Genomic DNA, 21,948 nt, shown 5'->3' on the forward strand with positions numbered 1-21,948 from the left:
TATAGAACATAGTATGAGGTTTCCTAAGAATTAAAAATAGAAATACCATATGATCAAGCAATTCCATTTTTGGGTATTTATCTCTCCCCAAAATTGAAATCAGGAACTTGAAGATAGTCTCACTCCCATGTTCATCGCAGTGCTATACAAAAAGCCAAACTGTGGAAATAACCTGAATATCCATTGACAGATGAATAGATAAAGCAAATGTAGTTTGTGCATACAATGGAATATCATTCAGCTTTTAAAAAGGAGGAAATCTTTTAAGTCTTCACATGAATGAACCTCGAAGACATGCTAAGTGAAATAATCCAGTCACAGAAGGACAGATACTGCACGATTCCATTCATATGAGGTATCTAAAATAGTCAAACTCAGAAGCAAAGAATAGAATGGTAGTTGCCAGGGATGTGGAAGGGGGAGATAGTTTCTAATTAATTTATACAAAATCTCAGTTTTGCGAGACAAATAAATTTTAGATAAACAACTTTGTGTCTGTAGATAACATGGCATTGCACATTTAAAATCTGTAAAGATTTGTAGAGCTCATGTTAAGAGTATTAATTAAAATGAAGAAACAAAAGAAAAGAATGTAGGATGAATGAAAGGAATAGGAGGTAGAGAGTTAGTTTTAGGGACCCACCCTCAGCCCCACAGCCGCGCAGGGCTGGCCCTAGGTGCAGGCAAGCCTCGGATGTAAGGTGCCCAGCTGATGCCCGAGGCGCAGGCAAGCCTCCAATGGCTGCCCAAGGCTCAGGTAACCAGGACTGGCCGAGGCTTGCGCTGCTGTCAGTAGCAGCAGCAGAGGTGTGATGGAGGCATCGCCTTCCCCTGATGGCTGGGTCGCTCCTGCCCCTGAGGGCTCCTGGAGTGTGAGCAGGCCGGCCTGAGGGACACCCCCTCCAGTGCATGAATTTTCATGCACTGGGCCTCTAGTGGAAATATAATTAGCCATATTTGTGGTTGAACTTGAGAAATATTATCATGGTAGGATTCTGTTTGTAATCACTATAACCATTAAAATAATCTTGTATTACGCTCCAAAAATTTCTGAGGGGATTGGAATAGATGTCAAAGTCACTCCTTGGCTATCATTTATGATGTTTAGAATTAGATATGTTATTTGATACAGACTAAAACATAATGTGCTGAATGAAACAGGAGAACGGGTATGGGTAGATCAGTAAAATTTTATTGATCCCAAGAAAATAATATAACTAAGTTTTCTAATGATAGTATGTAATCATCTAATCCAAAGTAGATTACAGTTCATAGATTTATAAACTTTTCTTAGTTTAATTTCCCAATCTATTTTTTTTAAACTACTCCGAATGGCCCTAGCCAGTTTGGCTCAGTGGATACAGCATTGGCCTGTAGACCAAAGGGTTCCAGGTTCCATTCCGGTCAAGAGCACATGCTTCAGTTGCAGGCTCCTCCATGGCCCTGGGCCCTGGCCGGGGCCTGCAGGAGGCAACCAGTCGATGTGTTTCTGTCACATTGATATTTCTCTGTCTTTCCCCCTCTCTAAAAATCGATGGAAAAACATCCTAGGGTGAGGCTTAAAAAACAAAACAAAAAACTCAGAATGAATTTTTCTTTTGACTTTTTAATTAAATGACATTAACAGATTAATACCATCAAATCTGAAGAATACCATGAGCAACTAACAGTAACAGAATAATCCAAAAATACTCTCATGATTAGAAAGAGATTCATAGTTAATTGAATGGGCATTGGAAGCTAGGATAAATGACACAACTGTGTATGAGAAATGCTTAACTACTGCCTACTCTGCTTTAAGTATCCCTAGTGAATCATTAAGGCCTTTACCTTTATGTTCTTAACCTTTTTAAATATTCATGCATTCTGTACTGATCCATTTTTAATGTTATTTAAATGGATCCTACTACAAAAAAAATACATTTTAACCTAAAATATCATCACTTTATACTAGGAAAATTGTTTCCTAATAAGTGCCAGTGCTACCTGAACTAATGGCAAAATCATCATCATTTCCATTGAGCACATATATAAGGACAATATAAATTCCATTTTATTAGATTACCTGACAGATAAAATATGTAGAACTTTGCCTTGATTATTGAGGTGTAACTTTAAATCATGTATACTAGTAAAATCAGACAAAAAAAGGAATTATATTTCCAAAAGTTATAAAATCTCCCAAAATTTAAGAACAAAAATAAAATTCAAATATACTTATCTATAATATAAGAAAATAAAATATTTATTTTGACAAAGAAGGGGGAATTATTTTTATCATAAATCAAGAGGTTATCACTGAAAATATACAACTTGGTCATTGCTGTGAATATAAAGTTAAGTTTTTATATTTTGTTTATTTTTGACTCAAAGATACTATAAAATTATTATAATAGAGGCCTGGTGCATGAAATTTGTGCACTGGGGGGAGGTATCCCTCTGCCCGGCCTGCACCCTCTCACAATCCGGGACCCCTTGAGGGGATGTAGCAGTGTGCCAAATGGCAGGCAGCCAGGGAAGAGCCAGGGCCGGGTGCCTCACCACTCGTGCTCATCCTGGCCTGCTGCTGCCGCTCAGTAATGCTGCCACAGAGTCAAGAGAGGCTCCCACTGCTGCATCTGCACTCACCAACCGTGAGCCTAGCTTCTGGCTGAGTGGCACTCCCCCCTGTGGGAGTGCACTGACCACTAAGGGGCAGCTCCTGCCTTGAGTGTCTGCCCCCTGGTGGTCAGTGCGCATCATACTGACTGGTTGACCAGTCGTTCTGGTCATTCTGTCATAACGGTTGCTTAGGCTTTTATATATCTAGATGGCTTAAAGAAAATCTATTCTCTGCATTTCCAGGCTGAAGGCACCTTGAATAGAAGATAGAATCCTATTATTCGATATCATTTCTAGGATATACTTGTACAGAATAAATGTTTTTCTGAATAGTTGCTGAATAAATGTGGCTTTTCAAAATACATTTTTTATCAATTATAGAGTGGAAGGGAGAGGGAGAGAGAGATAGAAACATCAATGATGAGAGAGAATCATTGATCCTGCATGCCCCACAATGGGGATCGAGCCCGCAACCTGGGCATATGTCCTGACCAGGAATTGAGCCATGACCTCCTGGTTCATAGGTCGATGTTTAACCACTGAGCCATGCCAACCAGGCTACTGAATAAATGTTTGATTCACTTACAGTCTTTATTATTTCCTGTATTCCTAATAATCTTACCTCTACTCCACATTAATCTATCACTCCTATCTGCCTTTCCAGTATATTGTTACTGTAAATCAGCAGTTTCTTGTAGTTCTGCTGTAAGTACCTCAATGTCTTTTTCCACTAAGAAATGACATCTAATACAGGAATGAATTCAAATTTTGTAAGGCCTAAAGCTGATGCAATTGTAATAAATCATCTAAGATTGTGGACATACTAGTAATATTAGATACAAGTGAATATTCATTAAAAAAGACAAAAGAAAACACAAAAAATTACAAATGTTAAAATTGTGATTAGCACCACAAACATCACATATTGCTTAGAAGCTTCCTGTAAGGGGCCAGGACAATTGATGGAGAAGACCTGAGACTCAAGTTTTATTAGTGTCAGAATTGATCCATTCTGATCTTCCTTCTTCTTTTTTTCAATCCCATATAATTAACTCAGATTCTTAACTCTAGTGATTGAATTTCCATCATGTAAGACACCCAGCTTATAGTGCCTCACATACCATTCTCTCAGTTCCCCTTTCTAAACCTTGACTATATGTTTCTTCTCAAGGCTTAATCTCTTCCCCACAACTCTTCATCAGTGAGGTGGCTCCTAAGTATGCATTACGGAAGGGTCTTGTGGGGGATCACTCACATTTAACACTGAAGACCCAATGAGTTTCTGTGATTTTTCAAAAGTCACACACAAAACAAACTGATGAGAAAGATTGGCCCAGACACTGGGAGCCAGACATCTGACACCTATATCATGATTCTGTTTACTAATATATTTTCAGTGACTAACAGACCGTGGAAATTACATGAACAGATATTCAATTGTATGCATGTTCATAGGTTTTAATCAGAGCATGAGATTTACTGATTAATATATTGTTAAGAAAAAAAAATTAGAAATATTTATTTATTTATTCATTTATTCATTTATTAATTTATTTTGTGAAAGGGAAGCATCCATGGAGCGCCCCAACCCCTGCCCTGCTGCCCCCTGGCTCTGACTCCTACAAGGGCTGAAATGGACCTTTCTCCCCGTGGAGACTCCGACACTTACTAAGGAATCCGTGAGGTGGTCCTTTGGAGAAAATGTAGGGAGAGGCTGCAAGAGCCTACGCAGCACTGAGGTAGGGTCTGAGACCCTAGAACAATTTTAAAAGATTAGCCAAAACTATAGTTTTACAGTGAGGAGGTCGTATAGTTATATGATAAATGGCTTAATCACTTCAGGCATTTTCATCTATTTATTACTTATTTAGGTCTGATATTTTAAATAATATGCCATTATAGCAGATACCTCTGGTATTTCAAGACTCCCTTACAGAAAGCCTAAAATTTATAAGATTAATAGTCATCTATGAAAATATCTATCCTCAACAAAATAGCTCCTATAGCTAAGTTAGTGCTGTATAGTTAACAAAATACACACAATACATCAGCATCTTTCACACTCACTGTTAACCCTGCGGACAGGTAGGTTGAACCCTCTTAATTGTACAGATGGCACAAAAGGAGTCTCAGAAACATAAGTAACTTGCCCAAAGTCATGAAAATGGCATTGATTCAGAGTCTTCCCATTCCAAGTTTAGTGTTGTTTCCATTATAAATAACCTATGCGCCTGTAGTTCAGAATGCAGACATGACCATGGCCAGTGACCAAGCATGTACAGATATGGGGGACACAGAACTCAAGCTTAGAATAGCAAATGTTCTTCTCACCATCAAAGACCTCCAAAGTGAAGGTAAGCACAGTCTTTTCACCACTTACTAGTACATGCAACACCATGGTAAACACTACATTACATGTTTCTGAAACATTATTTCTAATTCTGATAACAATTTTGCAACGACTACTATTATCCCAATTTCCTAAGGAGAACACCAAGATACCAAAAGTTAAACAAGTTATCCAGACAGTAAGTGCCAGAGCTGAATTTAAATCTTGATATTGAAATACCAGACTTTTAAAACATTCTTCTCTATATATCAGAGATGCCATAGCATTGGCAGTTAGAGATTTAGTATGGATATTAGAGTGTTCAGCATCCTTGCTTCAAAAATAGCCATTCCAAGTTCACCCACAAACAAAATGCAGCTTGCTCGATGGCTCATTGATTAGAAAAATCCAGAAATTTAAGTACAAAAGCAATATCACCAGAACATACATAAATATGTCAAGGTATGTCACCCTTGTTGATAAAAACAATAAAAAAAAGTTTGGAGTATTACACATACTAAAAATGTGTAAATCAGGTCAATTATTTAGTTTTCTTTATGTTCTTATCAGAAATATTATAACTCAAACATACTTTTCGTCTGATAAATTTCAAAATAAATCTTTGTCTTGGCAATATAGCTAATCATTAATATCCTGACAAAGTAAGTATGATCACTGCATCCCAAAAATAATATATTACAACCTACCAGTCCAGGTACCCAAATTTTATATTTTCTTCCCAGAAGACAGTTACCTAAATATTTATTAGAAAACCTTTGTATTAACATAAAGTATGATCTTGTGTCATGTGTACCTAACACACCAACTTGCGGGAATTGTGAGAAATCTCATGCTAATTACCAATCCGTACCTGGTTATCCCCCTGGAACAAGAGCAAGGAAGCTCACTCATCTGTGTGGTGTGTTTCTTGATCGCCAACCTTGATCACTGCCATGCCATCTGTAACATATGCCAAAAAAGCATAAGCAGAAATAGAGACTTTTTTGCCTAGGAACATTCTCCCTTAAGTTACAAAGGAGTGTGTCTTCTAGCAATACTACTGGAATTAGCTCTTCTACTGTAGACTTCTTCATGACAGGGAGTTCCAGAGGCCAAGTTCTAAAGTCAAAACTACCACTTTAAAGACAGCTAACCTCACCTTCACTCCAACACGGATTCTCAACCATAAATCCAACCACGATTTCTTGCCTGAAACCATGTCAAGTTCATCTTTAATAAGAGCTAGCTAGCTGTACCAATATCACCTACACTGAAACAACAGATTTAAACATATCCATGAGTTAAAATTTCTAACACAGGCACATTTCCTCACAGAACAGCATATGGACAAACAAAGATGAACTCATTTCTTTATATCCCTAATGGCCTGTGAGAACCTAACTTCCCATATAAGTCTGGCTAAATCCACAAGCAATCATTGGATATCACCGGTTTTAACTCTTTGCTCTCCTATGTTCCCACTGATTCATTAAGAAGGTTCTTGAAACTACATTCAGATCCCAACACTACATTCCTATCTTAGCACCAAACAGCTTTCCAAAAATTTTCCAAACAAATTTGATTTATTTACCAATACTACCAATAATATAAATATGTTATCTTTACAGTACTTTATTAAAGTAACTTGCAGTTGGACAACCTATCAATATAAACAAATAATTATTTTTGGTTCATTGGCTAAAAGATGTTTAGTTCTTATAGATATATTGTTATAAAATTTTGAATTTTAAAAGTATCATGTCCCATCCAAGTACTACCAGGCCTGACCCTGCTTACCATTGATGTGCCTGTATGCATTGCTAAAGGGCAAATGTGTATTCAAGTAAATAAATAGCAGACCAGGCAAGAAGCTGGTGTGTCTCTTCAAGAAAGAGGCTCCACCTGGCCCCCAATGCCTTCTAAATTAAAAAAAAGTATCATGCCCATATAATATTTCACAATTATGATATCATGATACACAATACCAGGAAAACACAATTTTTAGAATAAATTCAAGAAATCCAGTGATGAAATAAAAGTTAGTCAAAGAAATACACATAAATGATTAGATTTGGCCCATTATATTTCCTAAACAAAATTTCATTTTATTTATATTTTCTACTTTGCCTTTTCTAGAGACATAATGTTATAAGTTGTAAAGGATAATAAATTATTAAATTTAACAATTGCTATGTGTTTTTTTTTTAATGTTCTAACTTTACTGTATTGATTCAGAATGTAATGATTACATCTTTAGGTTGAACAAAGGTCCAGCATTATTAATTCACTGAAAACTCAAATAGACACGACTCAATATAAAACCTTTATTTTCCAAAATAATCTATATCTTCAATATAATCATTATCAAACTTCAACAGAGATTTTCATGAAAATTGACAAGCTGATTCTGGAATGCACATGTAAGATCAAAGGTCAATAATTGTCTGAAGAGAATTTTTAAAACAGTATTATGGTAAAGCCACCTACTATCTGTCAAAACTTAATATAAAGATAGAATTAAAACAGTGTGACATTATATAAGGATAGACAAACAGACCAGCAGGCTAGAACAAAGAACTCATGAGTTTTTTAAAGACTTTAGGACAAGAAGAACTTCTTAAATGATATAGAATATTTATAAACTTTAATGGAAACAAAATTAAAAATTTGACTACATAAACTTTCAACTTCTGTAAAACAATACAAAACCAGAAACTAAATCTACAAGCCACATACTGGAAGAAGGTATTTACAGCTTACATACTTGACAAAGGATTATGTTCACTATATAAAGATTCCCTAAATTCAATTTAAAATACATAAACAATCATTTGTAAAAATCCATTTATAAAAAATAGGCAAAAGAAACAGCAAATCATAGCTGAGAAAACACAAGAGGTAACAAGAGTAATAAAATAGTATCATACTCAACATTTCTGAAGGGAAGGCGAGTGAAGCGACAATAGCATACCATGGCACATTATCTTAAAAAAAGCAAATGTAGAGAAAGAGGAACAGAGACATAGAGAAACAAGAACACTAATTTACTACTGATGGGTATAAAAATACATAATATACCATTTTGGGGAGCAATTTGGAAACACCAACAATTATTGAAGAAACCACACACCATTTCCTACATCACTAATAAGATAGTCATTATAACTCAGAAATGTAACTTGTATTATACAAGAAACTCCTGAATATGTGCACAAGGAGACTACTTTAAAAATTAATTATAGTATTGTTTGAGTAGCATAAAGAAAAAAAATCCTCATATATAACCAAAGAAACCAGAAAATGTTTAAATTAAATTGTAGCTGAGAAATGCAATAATAGAATTCTGCCCCTTAGCTAAAATAAATGAACTAGAGCTACCTATACCACTTGAATAAATCTCATAAATGTTATATAACTAAAAGTGACAAGATATTTGTATAAAATTTCATAAATAAACAAAATGAATAAACAAAATTTTATGAACAAACAAAATGAATGCTTATTTAGTTTATTAATACATGCATAAAACTGTAAAGAAAAGTAAATGAGTTAAGTCTAGTGGTTTATTCTGGAGCATAAAGAGAGGTTTGGGAAATGTGAGGTGATTACAGGAGACTTCAGATTTGATTTATAGGTCCTTATTTTTTCTAAAAATATGAAAAATACAGCAAAGTATTAAGACAATATAGTAAGCTGGGTACATAGCTGTTTGCCATATTATTCTCTCCATTTTTTTTGTACACTTGACATATATAATGTACAAGTCAGCAGTTAATTAAGTGTTAAATTTCATACATCAAACCACAAATTCCAAGAAGCTCCCTCAGCCTCACTAAAGGAGATGAAGAGTGTGATTAAGCTGTGTGAATCTTATAAGGCATTTTTCCTGACTGAGAGGGGGCTCAGACTAAAGAAAATCACATCCACTTTTAATGAATTAGTACACATCAAATGCTAACTTTTTGGGTTACCATGTAATGAAGAAATCAACCTCTGAGTTGTTTCAGTAAAAACTACAAGACTGAGAGCAAAATACACTCACCATTTAAGTGCAAATGAACCAGAAATAGATGGATGTAATTCCACACAAATAAAGCTTTCTACCACATCTCATATCCTGTGGGGGTCTCCGGAAATTCTTATTCCAGTGGTGCCCCCAAAACCCCACTCCCACTAGCAACAAAGAAAGGCAATCCGCACAATTCTCCGATAACACTACCTTGAGTTAAAATTGAGATTCTATTTATGTATTTATTATGTATTTATCTTTATTGTTGAAAGTATTACATATGTCCCCTTTTCCCCTCATCAACCCCCTCCAGCCCATCCACACCTCCAGCCCCAGGCCCTCACTATCCCACTGTCTGTGTCCATAGGGACAATGAGATTTTAATTTCTAATTTAAAGTTTCTGTTTCGTACCTGTCACTCTCTCTCAACCACCCAGCAAACACAATGACTGGGGAGATTCTGAGCTAGAGAACTGCCAGAGAAAAAAACCCTTCTTACACTTTGCACTGCGCAGGGAAGTGGTGCTGCAATTTTTCTTCTTTTTTAAAAAAAATATATATTTTATTGATTTTTTACAGAGAGCAAGGGAGAGGGATAGAGAGTTAGAAACATCGATGAGAGAGAAACATCGATCAGCTGCCTCCTGCACACCCCCTACTGGGGATGTGCCCGCAGCCAAGGTACCTGCCCTTGACCGGAATCGAACCTGGGACCCTTCAGTCTGCAGCCCAACGCTCTATCCACTGAGCCAAACCAGTTAGGGCAGTGGTGCTGCATTTTCCAGTTTGGAGGGGTTTTTCTCTATCAGTAACAATCCAATTTCCTATCCCCATTCCCGAGATCTGAATTTAAATTCAAAGCAAAAAAAAAAAAAGAAAAAAAGTTTATGTAAATTAATGATCAGTTAATCTAGAAGTTTTAAGAACCTGTATCCAGAGGAAACAGCTTCCATTTTGTACATCTTTTTTGAAAAATAATCAAAAGTTATTATCAAATATCGATGCTGTCTTAAGTGTGCATTGCTCTTTACAAATACTAGAGTGTGACTAAGCGTATCATTTTATTTGCTTCACATGACCCTATGAGGAATGACATCTTAATAAGCACCCAGTTCTTGTAAGCAAAAAGGAATTCTGTATCACTCCTTTCTATGTATATTGCTTGAAATCTTGTTTTATTAGGCACTATGAAAGGAAATTGAATATGCAGAACAAAAGAATTCAGGGTTAAGGGGTACAACAGATATACGCACAATGCGGTAAGGAGCACCAGGAAGAACTGAGCCGGGTCTTTGTCAGATAAAAAGTAAAGTCTGTGCTTGTCATGAGATGAGAATTGTATTATGGACTTCCCAAATTTGGAGATGGTTGGGACTTTGATCTGAGAAAAATGGGAGTACCCACAGGGTAATATGAATTAATAAGCATGGGATTTTTAAAGCATGTCATAAATTCAAAACTTCCTAAAATTGTAATGATATTCAGTAAGTTTCACCAGAGAGTCTAGAGAAAAGTAAGTTTATTACAGAGGAAGCATCTAATTTTTTGAGGCCATTATCTAAAGTGTTGAATATGCTGAATTTGTTTTGATACTATAATACAAATAAAGTTTATAATGCTTTGTCTAAGGAATTAAAATGGAAGTGGCAAGCTGTAAATACACGTTCAAAGTCCATAAGAGTGTGCTTTTAGATGCTCAAGTTAGTTCAAAGTGACAATATCAAAGGCCCAAAATGAAAAGGTATCAGATACCATTTAAATCCCCAATGTTGAACATTTCACAGCCCGGGAACTATTAGTCTAAAATAGTTAAAATTTTAATCTTAAAGCAAAAAGCAAGAAATGGCACTTTAGAACTTAGATTTGTAGTTTAATTCTCCAGATCTTTTGTCTTCGTTTTCTCAATAGAAGAAAACTGATTCTATCCATTAAAAGGAAAAATGATAGGTAGGAAAAGATCATTCTTTGTTCAGTATTTGACTAAGAATGTTTACTAAATGTTCCTGGAAAATAAAATTTAAGATATTGGAAGATAGGATCCCTCCAGGACCAGACTGCCTGAGTTCCTTCAGAAAATCATTGCAGATTGTTATAATACTAAAAGATTGGTTCAGGAAATTTTGATTAATGGAACACTCTTTACCTGTCTTTTTTTTTTATTTCAGGAGATGGCATACAAAGTAATATTTGGAATGTGCTTTTTTTTTTTATTTGAAAGATTGGTTTTATTTTTAGGAATGTTTTAAAACTAATTTCTTGAATGTAGCCTAATTTATTGAGTAGAGTAATAATTATTGCTAATTCTCAGCATTCTGAAACATAAAATTCTCCTAAATTATTTAACAAGACAGACAGCCTTGTTCAGAAAGATTTTTCAAAAAGAGGTTGAATAAAAATTTCTTTCAAAAAATAAACAGAGGAGTGACTCAGAAAGTATACTTGGGATTTTTTTTCTTATCCATTTAATGTTAGTTACATAAGGAGAGTACTTTCAGAGTAGCATTTGGCTTATGAACATCAGAAAACCTACATCATTGGTCAGTATGCTTTAAATCCAGAGGATAAAAAGCTAGAAGAAATTGGAGAATACTCTTGCCATCCAAAAATTAACAGTCTACGCAATTTAGTACTGCAAGAGTATTAACATGTCAGAACATAAGGAGTCTGTAAAGCCTATTATAGGAGAAATGACCAGACTTAGAAAAAACAATGGACTCAAACTGTTTCTGACCAACAGCTTCATAGTTTTGAGAAGAAAAATGTAGAGTCTATGAATTCTATAGTCACCTAATTGTCAGTCATGTATTAAATCAGCTTGAAGAAAATATTGAATCATAAAGACTCAGTCTATATACTTTTGCATTCATAACAGCAGAAAGATATACTCAGAAGAAATCAAATCAACCCCTATGTCTACCTGGTATTCATTATATAGATGGAGAAGTTAAGTCACAAAAACACAAACATCTATCTATCTATCCATATATATAATTTTTTTCTTAGAAAAGAATTAACTTCATGGAAATTTACCCATTTTTATTACCTTCAATAAATAAATTTTAAAAAACAACAGTCATGAAAAGTATTTGAAAAAATTTTAAAAATCCATTGATAAAAAATTGGTATTATTATAGAAATTCTTCACATCAGGCAGAGTTGTGCCTCAACCAATTTACTACTTTGAATTATTGTAATAATATATTAGGGTTTTGAGGCTGAGGACTCTAAAGATATCATGTATAAATGAAACACATAATTATGAACAAAACATAAATAATATACATATATATTAACAACTATATATTAAAAATATCTATATATAACTACACGCATAATAGTTTATAATACACACAAACATACATACATATATAAAACAAGAGAGTATACTGGTCTAAACACAGTGAATGCTTATGGATAGACATTTGGTCTGACGGCCTTCTAGCAGCCTGGTGGCATAGAACACAAGGATGGAAGAAAGTAAATGATTTATTATATGTCAAAGTTACTCCTCAAAAATATTTCATGTTTCAAAGTCAGACTCTAAGTTTTGACAGTAAAAATAATATCATAACCCTAACAGAAAAACTACCTATGCTCTAAGAATGAAGCAAAGCTAGAAATTATCAATAAAAAATTATGCATGTGGGTTATGCAAGAACTGGACTCTAATCAGTGGCAGTCCTTGTGTTTGTAAAATCAAAGGTGCACTTCAATTTTCTCTTGAATAAGTTTGTATTGTATCTCATTTTAATTTAAATCTATGAATCTAAATGGCCACATAAGCTACCACATACAAGGTGCATTACTTCATCACAGTATGCTTTGTTGAAATTGTGTTTAAAATCATCTCAATTTGTAGCACTTGCCAATTTCCAGTATGTAAGTATAAAGAAGGGTAATTTTACCTTGAAATCATTCTTGTATCTCTTTCAAATTATATCATGCACAGTCATTGCTGCATATTCCATTTTAAAATAAAATAGCATATTCATTTCTTCTGGAGTATGCTATATGAGAACAATCATAACACTACCATTCTTAAACATGAGTCTCAGTTCCTGTATCTTAACTAGCAACACCAAAAGAGTAGCATTGAGTATGACAGGATGACAGTCAGAGACAATTCATACAGACCAAGTGATTTGCTCATAATTATTTCATCTTGATTCATACCCAGTGGTCGACAAACTGCGGCTCGCAAGCCACATGTGGCTCTTTGGCCCCTTGAATGTGGCTCTTCCACAAAATACCGATTTCTGCGCATGGGCCACGAAGTTTCAATCACACTGTACGTGCGCGCCCGCACGTGGTATTTTGTGGAAAAGCCACACTCAAGGGGCCAAAGAGCCGCATGTGGCTCGCGAGCCGCAGTTTACCAACCACTGGACTAGTCCATTTAACTATCTGGCTAACACTTCTAACTTTCTTCGTTTTATGAATACTATTAGAATGGCTACATATTTGGTGATATCCTGGTATACTGGCATTCTAACAACCAACTAACCAACCAACCAACAAAAAAGCAAACAAACAAAATGGCCTGATGTATAGCATCTGCCTATTCCCGTGCTATAGATACTCTCACTAGGGCCAATTGAAGCTATCAATGTCATGACACTGAATGTGAAGCTGGGAAGAGATGTGCAGACTCTTTCCAGCAGAATGCTGTGGTGAATAAAGATTTCCTCAAGTTTGTGTTCATCCTAATAGTCTATCAAAATATCCAGAAACTTTTTGGTGGGTTCCAATACATTCCACTAAAGACATTACAGTAAATAATTTTAACATAATTAAAAATTTAAACAGTAACAAGCAACATTTTATTAAACTCTAAAATGACAAAAACACACTTTCTCAAATAAGTATTTAATTTAGAGCAAAAATAAAAGGATAGGTTGAGGCTACATTATGATAAAAAATGTTCATTATAAACAATATCACTGAAAACTTCCAAACTATTATCTGTGCTATGGTTTGGAAAAAGCAAATGACTGCATCATCTAATTAACAAGTGAAAATTACCATTATGCATTTTGAAAATCAAGCTGTAATATATTAGTGAAAGAAACTGATCAAATATAAACTTTATGGGACATTTGGTACATCTGTAAAGTTCATTATTTTAAAATGATTATGACATAACAAGGTGAATGTTACCTAAAGTAGACAGTACCTAGCACAGGAGTTGGCAAATTTTTTACATAAAGGATCAAAGAGTATATGATTTAGGCTTTGTAGACCTACTATCTCTGTTGTGAATACAGATCTGCTATTGTAGTGGGAAAACACCCATGATCAATAAGTAAATTAATGATTTTGGCTGAGCTCCAATAAAACAATGTTTACAGAAACAGGCAACAGATCGATTTTGCACTTGGGTCATCCACAATTTGCTGACATGACTTTAACATGTACTGAATCGTCTTATGTTTTTATGGCCCTGATTTCAATATTATTTTTCTTGTAATTTATGAAACATTAATCTCAACAACCAAAGAACCTTTTATTTATACTATTGTGCTGGTCAGTAAAAAAATCTTGACTAATTACTGTTTCTTAAGAAACATATTCCCATAGCAAACCACTTGCAAAAAGGACAATGCAATTGAACATAAAATGAATATTGTTATGGACATATCTTCTATATTACTACATAAGAATTTTACAATTAACCGTAAGAAAAGGCTTCCCTAGACAGTAAAAAAATAGAAAATTTACATATTAAATTGCTTCATTTTTAATGAGTTCATATGTTTCATTTAACATCCTTATTCTTACCTTCCATAAGTCTCCCTGTCTGTTCTGCACTTCCCCCAGGAAGAATCTTGGCAATATAGGCTCCAATTTCTCCGCTGTGTCCAGGGATTTCTTTACCACCCACAATCTTAATTCCTAATCCATTACCTGTATTGAAGAAGCAAAAAATTATTATTAATAATTTAAGAAGAGACAACAATTATCACAAATTATAAGGTGCAAAGTGGGCTTTGCTGCCCAGAAGTTAACTAGAACATGGATACTGGAACTGAACACCAATAACAAAAGGACATTTTTCTGATTTCCATAGTAGTTTATATAAAATAGAACTTTCTGAGATCTTAGTAGGAGCTATAATAATTAACCTGATATTAACAAATACTTTTTAAGTTCAGCTATCTTCAGTAACATACTAAGACTTTGTCCCTATTAACCAGCTATTTTGTTAAAAATTTATATGAATATGTTCCCAATGTAAGAAACTCCAGAGCATACAATTTACTTATAAAACTAAGGAGAATTTTGCTTACAAAAAGATAGTAAAGACTATCATAAATTGAGATGACATAATCTAAATGTACAGATGATTATAATTGACAAAGTGCAAACATGATCATAACATATGCATTATTATTTACTTGGCTCTGGTGACTAGGGAGATTGAACCACTGGCCTCCACAGGATACCTACTACATAAGGCAACTCTACCGAGACATAGCAGACCTACCTAGAAACAAACACATACATAGAAACATACATAGGGAGTCAGCCAAAAATGAGGAGACAAAGAAACCTGTCTAAAGTGAAGAAAAGAACAACACTCCAGAAAAAAAAACTAAGCAAAATGAAGACCAGCAAACTACCAGAAGCAGAGTTCAAAACACTGGTTCTAAGGATGCTCAATGAATTTAGGGAAAGAGTAGAATAACTCAGTAAGAAGTTTAACAATGTAACATAAAACATAAAAATGGTGGTAAAAAACAAAAAAAGGAGCCAGTCAGAAATAAAGAATACAATTATTAAAATCAATATCACATTAGAAGTAATCGATAGTAAATTAAATGAAACAGAAGATCAAATCAGTGATTTGGAAGACAAGACAATCAGAACAGCAAAAAGAAAAAAAAATTAAATTAGGATAGTTTAAGAGACCTCTGGGACAATTTAAAGTACAACAAAATTGGCATCAAAGGAGTATCAGAAGGAGAAAAAAGACGGTAAGGAATTGCAAACCTATTTGAAGAAATAATGACTGAAACGTCTCTAACCTGGAGAAAGAAATAAACATAAACCCAAAAGCTCTACATTAAGACACATCATAATTAAAATGCTAAAGGTTACAGATAAAGAGAGAATCTTTTCTTAATTAAATTTATTAGAGTAACTGACTTTGGTTAATAAAATTACATAGATTTCAAGTATACAATTCTATAATACATCATCTGTATATTGCATTATGTGCCCATCACTCAAAGCCAAACCTTCCATCATTGTATATTTGATCACCTTTACTACTCCCCAACCCACTTCCCTCTGGTAGCCACCATACTGTTATCTGTGTCTATGAGTTTTTGTTTGTTTGCTTTTCTTGTTAGTTCATTTGTTTCTTTCAGTTATATATCCCACATATGAGTGAAATCCTATGGTTCTTTACTTCTTCTGTTTGACTTATTTCGCTTAGTACAATATTTTCAAAAACCATTTATGTTGTCATAAATGGCAATATTTCATTTTTTCTTATGGCTGAGTAGTATTCCATTATCTAATCTAATAATAGAAAAACATGGTAATTGATCGTACCTTTGCTATGTTTTCCATGGGCTAATCAGCACAATATGCAAATTAACCAACAAAGATGGTGGCTAATTTGCATATACCGGCTGGGAGTGAAGACTGAATACACCGTAGAAGGAAGCCTAGTAATGGAGCTGAGGTAGCGGAGATGGGCGGGAGAGAAGCGGCAGAGACAGGAGGGAGAGAAGCGACAGAGATGGGCAGGGTAGCAGCGACATAGATGGGTGGGGTAGCAGCGGCAGAGAAGGGCGGGGTAGTAGTGTCAGAGACGGGAGCGAATCCCTATTCTTGCAGGAATCTTCCTGCAACGAGCTTCTAGTCTATATATATAAAAGGCTAATATGCAAAGTGTCCCCTTGGGAGTTCAACTGGGATACCAGGAGTTTGATGGCTTGCTATGACATGCACTGACCACCAGGGGGCAGCATGGAATGAAGGGAGGCCCTCGCTGGCAGCTGGAAGGCCATGATCGGCCCTGATTGCTGGCCAGGCCTAGAGACCCTACCCATGCTCAAATTTCATGCACCAGGCCTCTAGTGTGTGTGTGTGTGTGTGTGTGTGTGTGTGTGTGTGTGTGTGTGTGTATTAGTAGTTCCACGTCTTAGCAACCATAAAAATGCTGCAATGAATATAGGATAGGGGTACATATATTTCTGTATTGTATACTTGAAATTTGCTTAGAGACCAAAACTAATATTCTAACACACAAAGAAGATAAAATATGAGTTAGTGAATGTGATAATTAACTAGATAGAGGGTACTTTTTCACAATGTATACATAAGTCAAATAATCATGATGTACATTTTAATTAACTTATAATATTATAAGTACATTATACCGCAAAAGAACTGAAATAAAAAGTAAAGTAAAATAAACTGTGCATAAAATAAACATGAGCATACAACAATCTTTAAATTTGCATTTAAAGTTGCAGTTTAAATCTACATTAATATTTATCTATTAACCTGTTATATTAAAAGCTGTAATATTTTAAAATATTACAAATAGTTATTTTCATCACTAAAATAATACATGAAAATATTATGATGTTATAAGTAAAAGCATTAAGTTTGGACAAAATTAAAATACTTTTCATTTTAACACTATCATATTCCACATCTAAGCATCCAGGAAAGCAATATTTTTTTATCAGTGATAAATAGTCTTTAAATTAATAGTAGTTTATCATTCATAAAAAAGTTATCACAAAATGAAGATATATTGCATAAATGTAGTCATGTCATTAATTGGCCTAAAGAAGAAGGAAGATTATAATTAGAAAAAATTAGAATTATAAATATTAATGTTAGTAAAGTACTAAGACTAATGCAAAAGTTTCTGAAAGATAGTCCAATTAAATCTATTTTTATAGTTTATATGTTAATTATACTCTTGAGTAAGGCTGTGAATGTTTATTTTTATACTCTTTCACCTACTAATTTCTATGTTATAAATTATCCAGGTAAATGTTTAGGAAAATAAACTAAATATATTAAAAAATCACTGTAACATCTTTGTATCTTGCCAAATTCTTCTTAATTCATTAATACTTGAACATTCAGAACTAAATATTTCACTATTTGTCCTTTATCTTTACTAATTTTTGCTCATTGTAAGAAAAAGATTCCTACAAACACAATTAAGCACATGAATTGCCTTAAAGACAATCCACACTTGACTGTTTCCAGCAACATCAAAATGGCAATACCAGATCCATGCCAATTTGAATCGAACTCTAAGCCTGAGCATCAAATTACAAACTCGGCAATTCCTATGAGCTTTTTCTAATCCATCCAATTACTCTGTAGTATCATTTTTCCTAGTTTAAATATGTATCCTTTATGTATATGAAAGATTTGAGGATATTTTATCTCATTTCCATGAGTGAAAGTTCATACTTATCTTTTCTAATGTAATGTGAACAATGTTAAGATGAAAATGTTACATGGTGTTCAAAGACCATACTGGATGAGATGGGTCCAAGTTGGCTTGCCATAGGTTTGAAATGGCCATTGGCATGGGAAATAAAAAGACAAGTCACAAAGATATATCAAAAGACACTAGTATTCCAGATTTTTAAACATCTTTTAAATGGCAGATGATGCATACACTGGTAAAGAAATTATACTAAAAGTTCACAGACCTTACTCTTCTTAAAACACTTCAGAAATAATTCCCACCAAGAAAATTTCCCAGGACTGACACCCTTCATGCAAATTTTAGTCATGCAATAACATAAGGACTGTTCCCCTTTATTTGAGCTTATATAAGGCAATGACAAAATTACAAGCATAAAAACCAAATTTGAGGGGTTTGCATGATACTTCTATAAAAGGCAATTAAAAATAAAATATATTCCCTAGTGGCATCATGTTCCCTGATTTCAAGCAATATTACAAAACTATAACAATAAAAGCTATGGAAATTGGCAAACAAATGTAACAGAATAGAGAGCCAAGAAATAAACCATGCATATATGATCAATTAATTTACAACAAAGAATATGAGAATATTATATGGGGAAAGGACAGTTTCTTCAATAAATGGAATTGGGAAAACTGGAAAGTCACATGCAAAAGAAAGAAACTGAACCTTTATCTTATAACACACACAAAAATGAACTCAAATTTGATTTAAAAAATTTAAAAACTCCAAGAAGAAAACATAAATAATAAGCTCATTGATATCCGTCTCAGCAATGATATTTTGTATTTGATAGCAAAGGCAGCAAAAGCAAAAATAAACAAGTGGAACTATATCCAAATAAAAAATTTCTGTACAGCAAAGGAAACCATCAACAAAATGAAAAGACAATCAATTGAATGGGATAAAATATTATCAAATAAAATATGTAATAAGGACTTCATATCTAAAATATATTAAAAAAAACTCATACAACTAAGTAGCAGAGAATCTAATAGACATTTTTCTGAAGAATATATATAAAAGGCCATTAGGTACAGGAAAAAGTACTCAGCATCACTAATCACCAAGGAAATGCAAATCAAACCACTTTAAGATGTCACTCCAAAACTGTTAGAATGGCTATTACAAAAGACAAGCAATAAATATGTGTGAGAATGAGGAGAAAAGGGAACCCTTGTACACTATTGATGGAAATGTAAATTTGTACGCTATTATGGAAAATATCATGGAATTCCCTCAAAAAAATTACAAATAGAATTACCATGTGACCCAGCAATCTCATACCTGGGTATATCTGAAGAAAATTAAAATACTAATTCAAAATATATATTCATCCCCATGTTCACTGTAACTATTTACAATAGCCAAGATACAGAAGCAACCTAACTGCCCATTGACAGATGAATAGAGAAAACAATTGTGGTCTATGTACCCAGTGGAATATTATTCAGTCATAAAAAACCCAAAAACCACAGGGCACTCTTGCCATTTTTGACAACATGAATAAACTTTGAAAGCATTTTGCTAAGTGAAAGAAGTCAGTCAGAGAAAGACAATACTGTCTCTTCTCACTATATGAGGACTCTAATAAAAAAAACTAGAACCCCCACCCCCAAAGAAAACACCAAACCGACAAAAAACAACAAATACCATACTCATGGATACAGAGAACAGATCTGTGATTACCAGAGGTGGAAGGGTAAAGGTGGGGGTTGCAGGAAATGGGTGATGGGTTAAAAAAATGCAAACTTCTAGCTACAAAATTAATAAATTGTGAGGATGGAAATTGGCATACAAATGTAACAGAATAGAGAGCCAAGTCATTACAGCATAATGACTATATTAATAATACTATATTGTTTATCATGTTTCTATGAGTGTAGATCTTAAAAGTTTTCATTACACAAAAAAATTTGTACCTGTATATGGCGATGGGTGTTAATTTGACTTTTGTGGTGATCATTTTCCAATATGTACAAATATCAAATCATTATGTTGTGCACCTGAAACTAATATAACGTTACCTGTCAACTATATCTAATAAAAACAATTATTCCATTTAATCATATGGAGGGTCTAAAACAAAATGGTTCTTTGATATAAAAGTGGATGTTATAAATTAGAAGATAGGGTCAATTTATAGATATGGGTTTCATAGTTACTTGTTTAGCTATTGAGCTCATTAATGACAGGCTGGCACTAGGCATTTACTATGTGTTAAAGAAAATTGTTGTATTAGGGGAGACACTTAAGTAATCCTATAATGTCATTGGAAATTAAATAACTTAAACTTATATTCCTCTAACGCTATAATGTGCTTTCCAAAAGAAATGTCAGTTTTACTTATATAAGAAGGACTAATACTATTCTAATTCAAAATTGAGTAATAAGTGTTTCTTTTGTACTTCTGGACATAATAGAGGATTGTGGCAGGCATACACTGTCCTGTATAACACCCTCCCTTCCTGTATAACACCCTCACTTTTGGTGCAGATCTTGTTTCTACCAGTAAGATCTGACAAAGGTGATGTGATGGTCACGACCATGATTATAATGATACTAGAGGCCCGGAGCACGAAATTCGTGCACAGGTAGGGTCCCTAGGCCTGGCTGGTGATCAGGGCCAATCAGGGCCTTCCGGCTGCTGGCTGGGGCCTCCCTTCCCTGGCTGCTGGCTGGGGCCTTCCTTCATTCCACAGCGCCCCCCCCCCCCCCATGGTCAGCACATGTCATAGCAAGCTATCAAACTCCTGGTCTCCCAGTCACACTCCTGAAGGGACACTTTGCGTATTAGCTCTCTCTCTCTCTCTCTCTCTCTCTCTCTCTATATATATATATATATATATTAGTAGATATTACAGAGACTACAATGAGAATCTCTGTTGGGCTTGAAAAAAGTAATCTGCAATGTGCGAGAGGGTCTGAGAGAGGGCCACGTGACAAGGAGTTGAAGGGTGACTAGATCTGAGAGTGGCTACTGACTGAGAGCCAGCAAGAAGACAGGGAATGTAGTCCCACAGCTTGGGAGAACTGAATTCTGCCAATAACCAAGTGAGCTTGGAAAAAGATTCCCAAGCTTCAGAACAGGAACAGCCCAGCCAACACACAGATTGCAGCCCTGTGAGAGCCTGACCAGGGTCCCAGTTAAGCCATGCCTGGATTCTTGACCCAAGAAAATTGAGAGATAATAAATAAGTTGCTTTAAGCAATTAAATTTGTTACACATCAATAGAAAAATAAAAGTTGTATTCTAAGTTTCCTGTGCATACAATATATATATGGACATTAACTTGGTAGCAAACTTGTGGAACATTTGCGTTTATAGTAGTTACCACAATGATTGAGTAGTGATAGAGGGTAGGAATGAAAGGGAAATTGGCCATGAAAAGTAGCCTTTTGCCCTTCAAAAACAAGAGCTGTGTATCAGTTCTGCAATGCTGGGTTTGTGGTGTAGTGCATATATCAAGTATATGGCACCTAAGCAGAACCAAATATATAACTGAATGAATAATGAATAGATGAGTACTGAGA

The 21,948-nt window shown here is 34.5% G+C and overlaps 1 protein-coding gene across 3 annotated transcripts in view; it reads right to left on the reverse strand.

Annotated features, from left to right (window-relative positions):
- PCLO (piccolo presynaptic cytomatrix protein) overlaps nucleotides 1-21,948 on the reverse strand; it is a 280,850-nt gene that overhangs the window by 84,873 nt on the left and 174,029 nt on the right. For 2 of the 3 annotated variants that reach the window (XM_070424153.1, XM_070424152.1), the window contains exon 10: nucleotides 14,718-14,843. In XM_070424153.1, the coding sequence (XP_070280254.1) occupies nucleotides 14,718-14,843 (126 nt within the window). Of the gene's footprint in view, nucleotides 1-5,801; nucleotides 5,891-14,717; nucleotides 14,844-21,948 lie in introns of all 3 variants that reach the window. The other variant, XM_070424154.1, reaches the window with a different exon arrangement.

Source organism: Myotis yumanensis, unplaced genomic scaffold, assembly GCF_028538775.1.
Source record: "Myotis yumanensis isolate MYYU_CA2020_CCGP unplaced genomic scaffold, mMyoYum1.0.hap1 SCAF_9, whole genome shotgun sequence".
Taxonomy (NCBI): Eukaryota; Metazoa; Chordata; class Mammalia; order Chiroptera; family Vespertilionidae; genus Myotis; species Myotis yumanensis.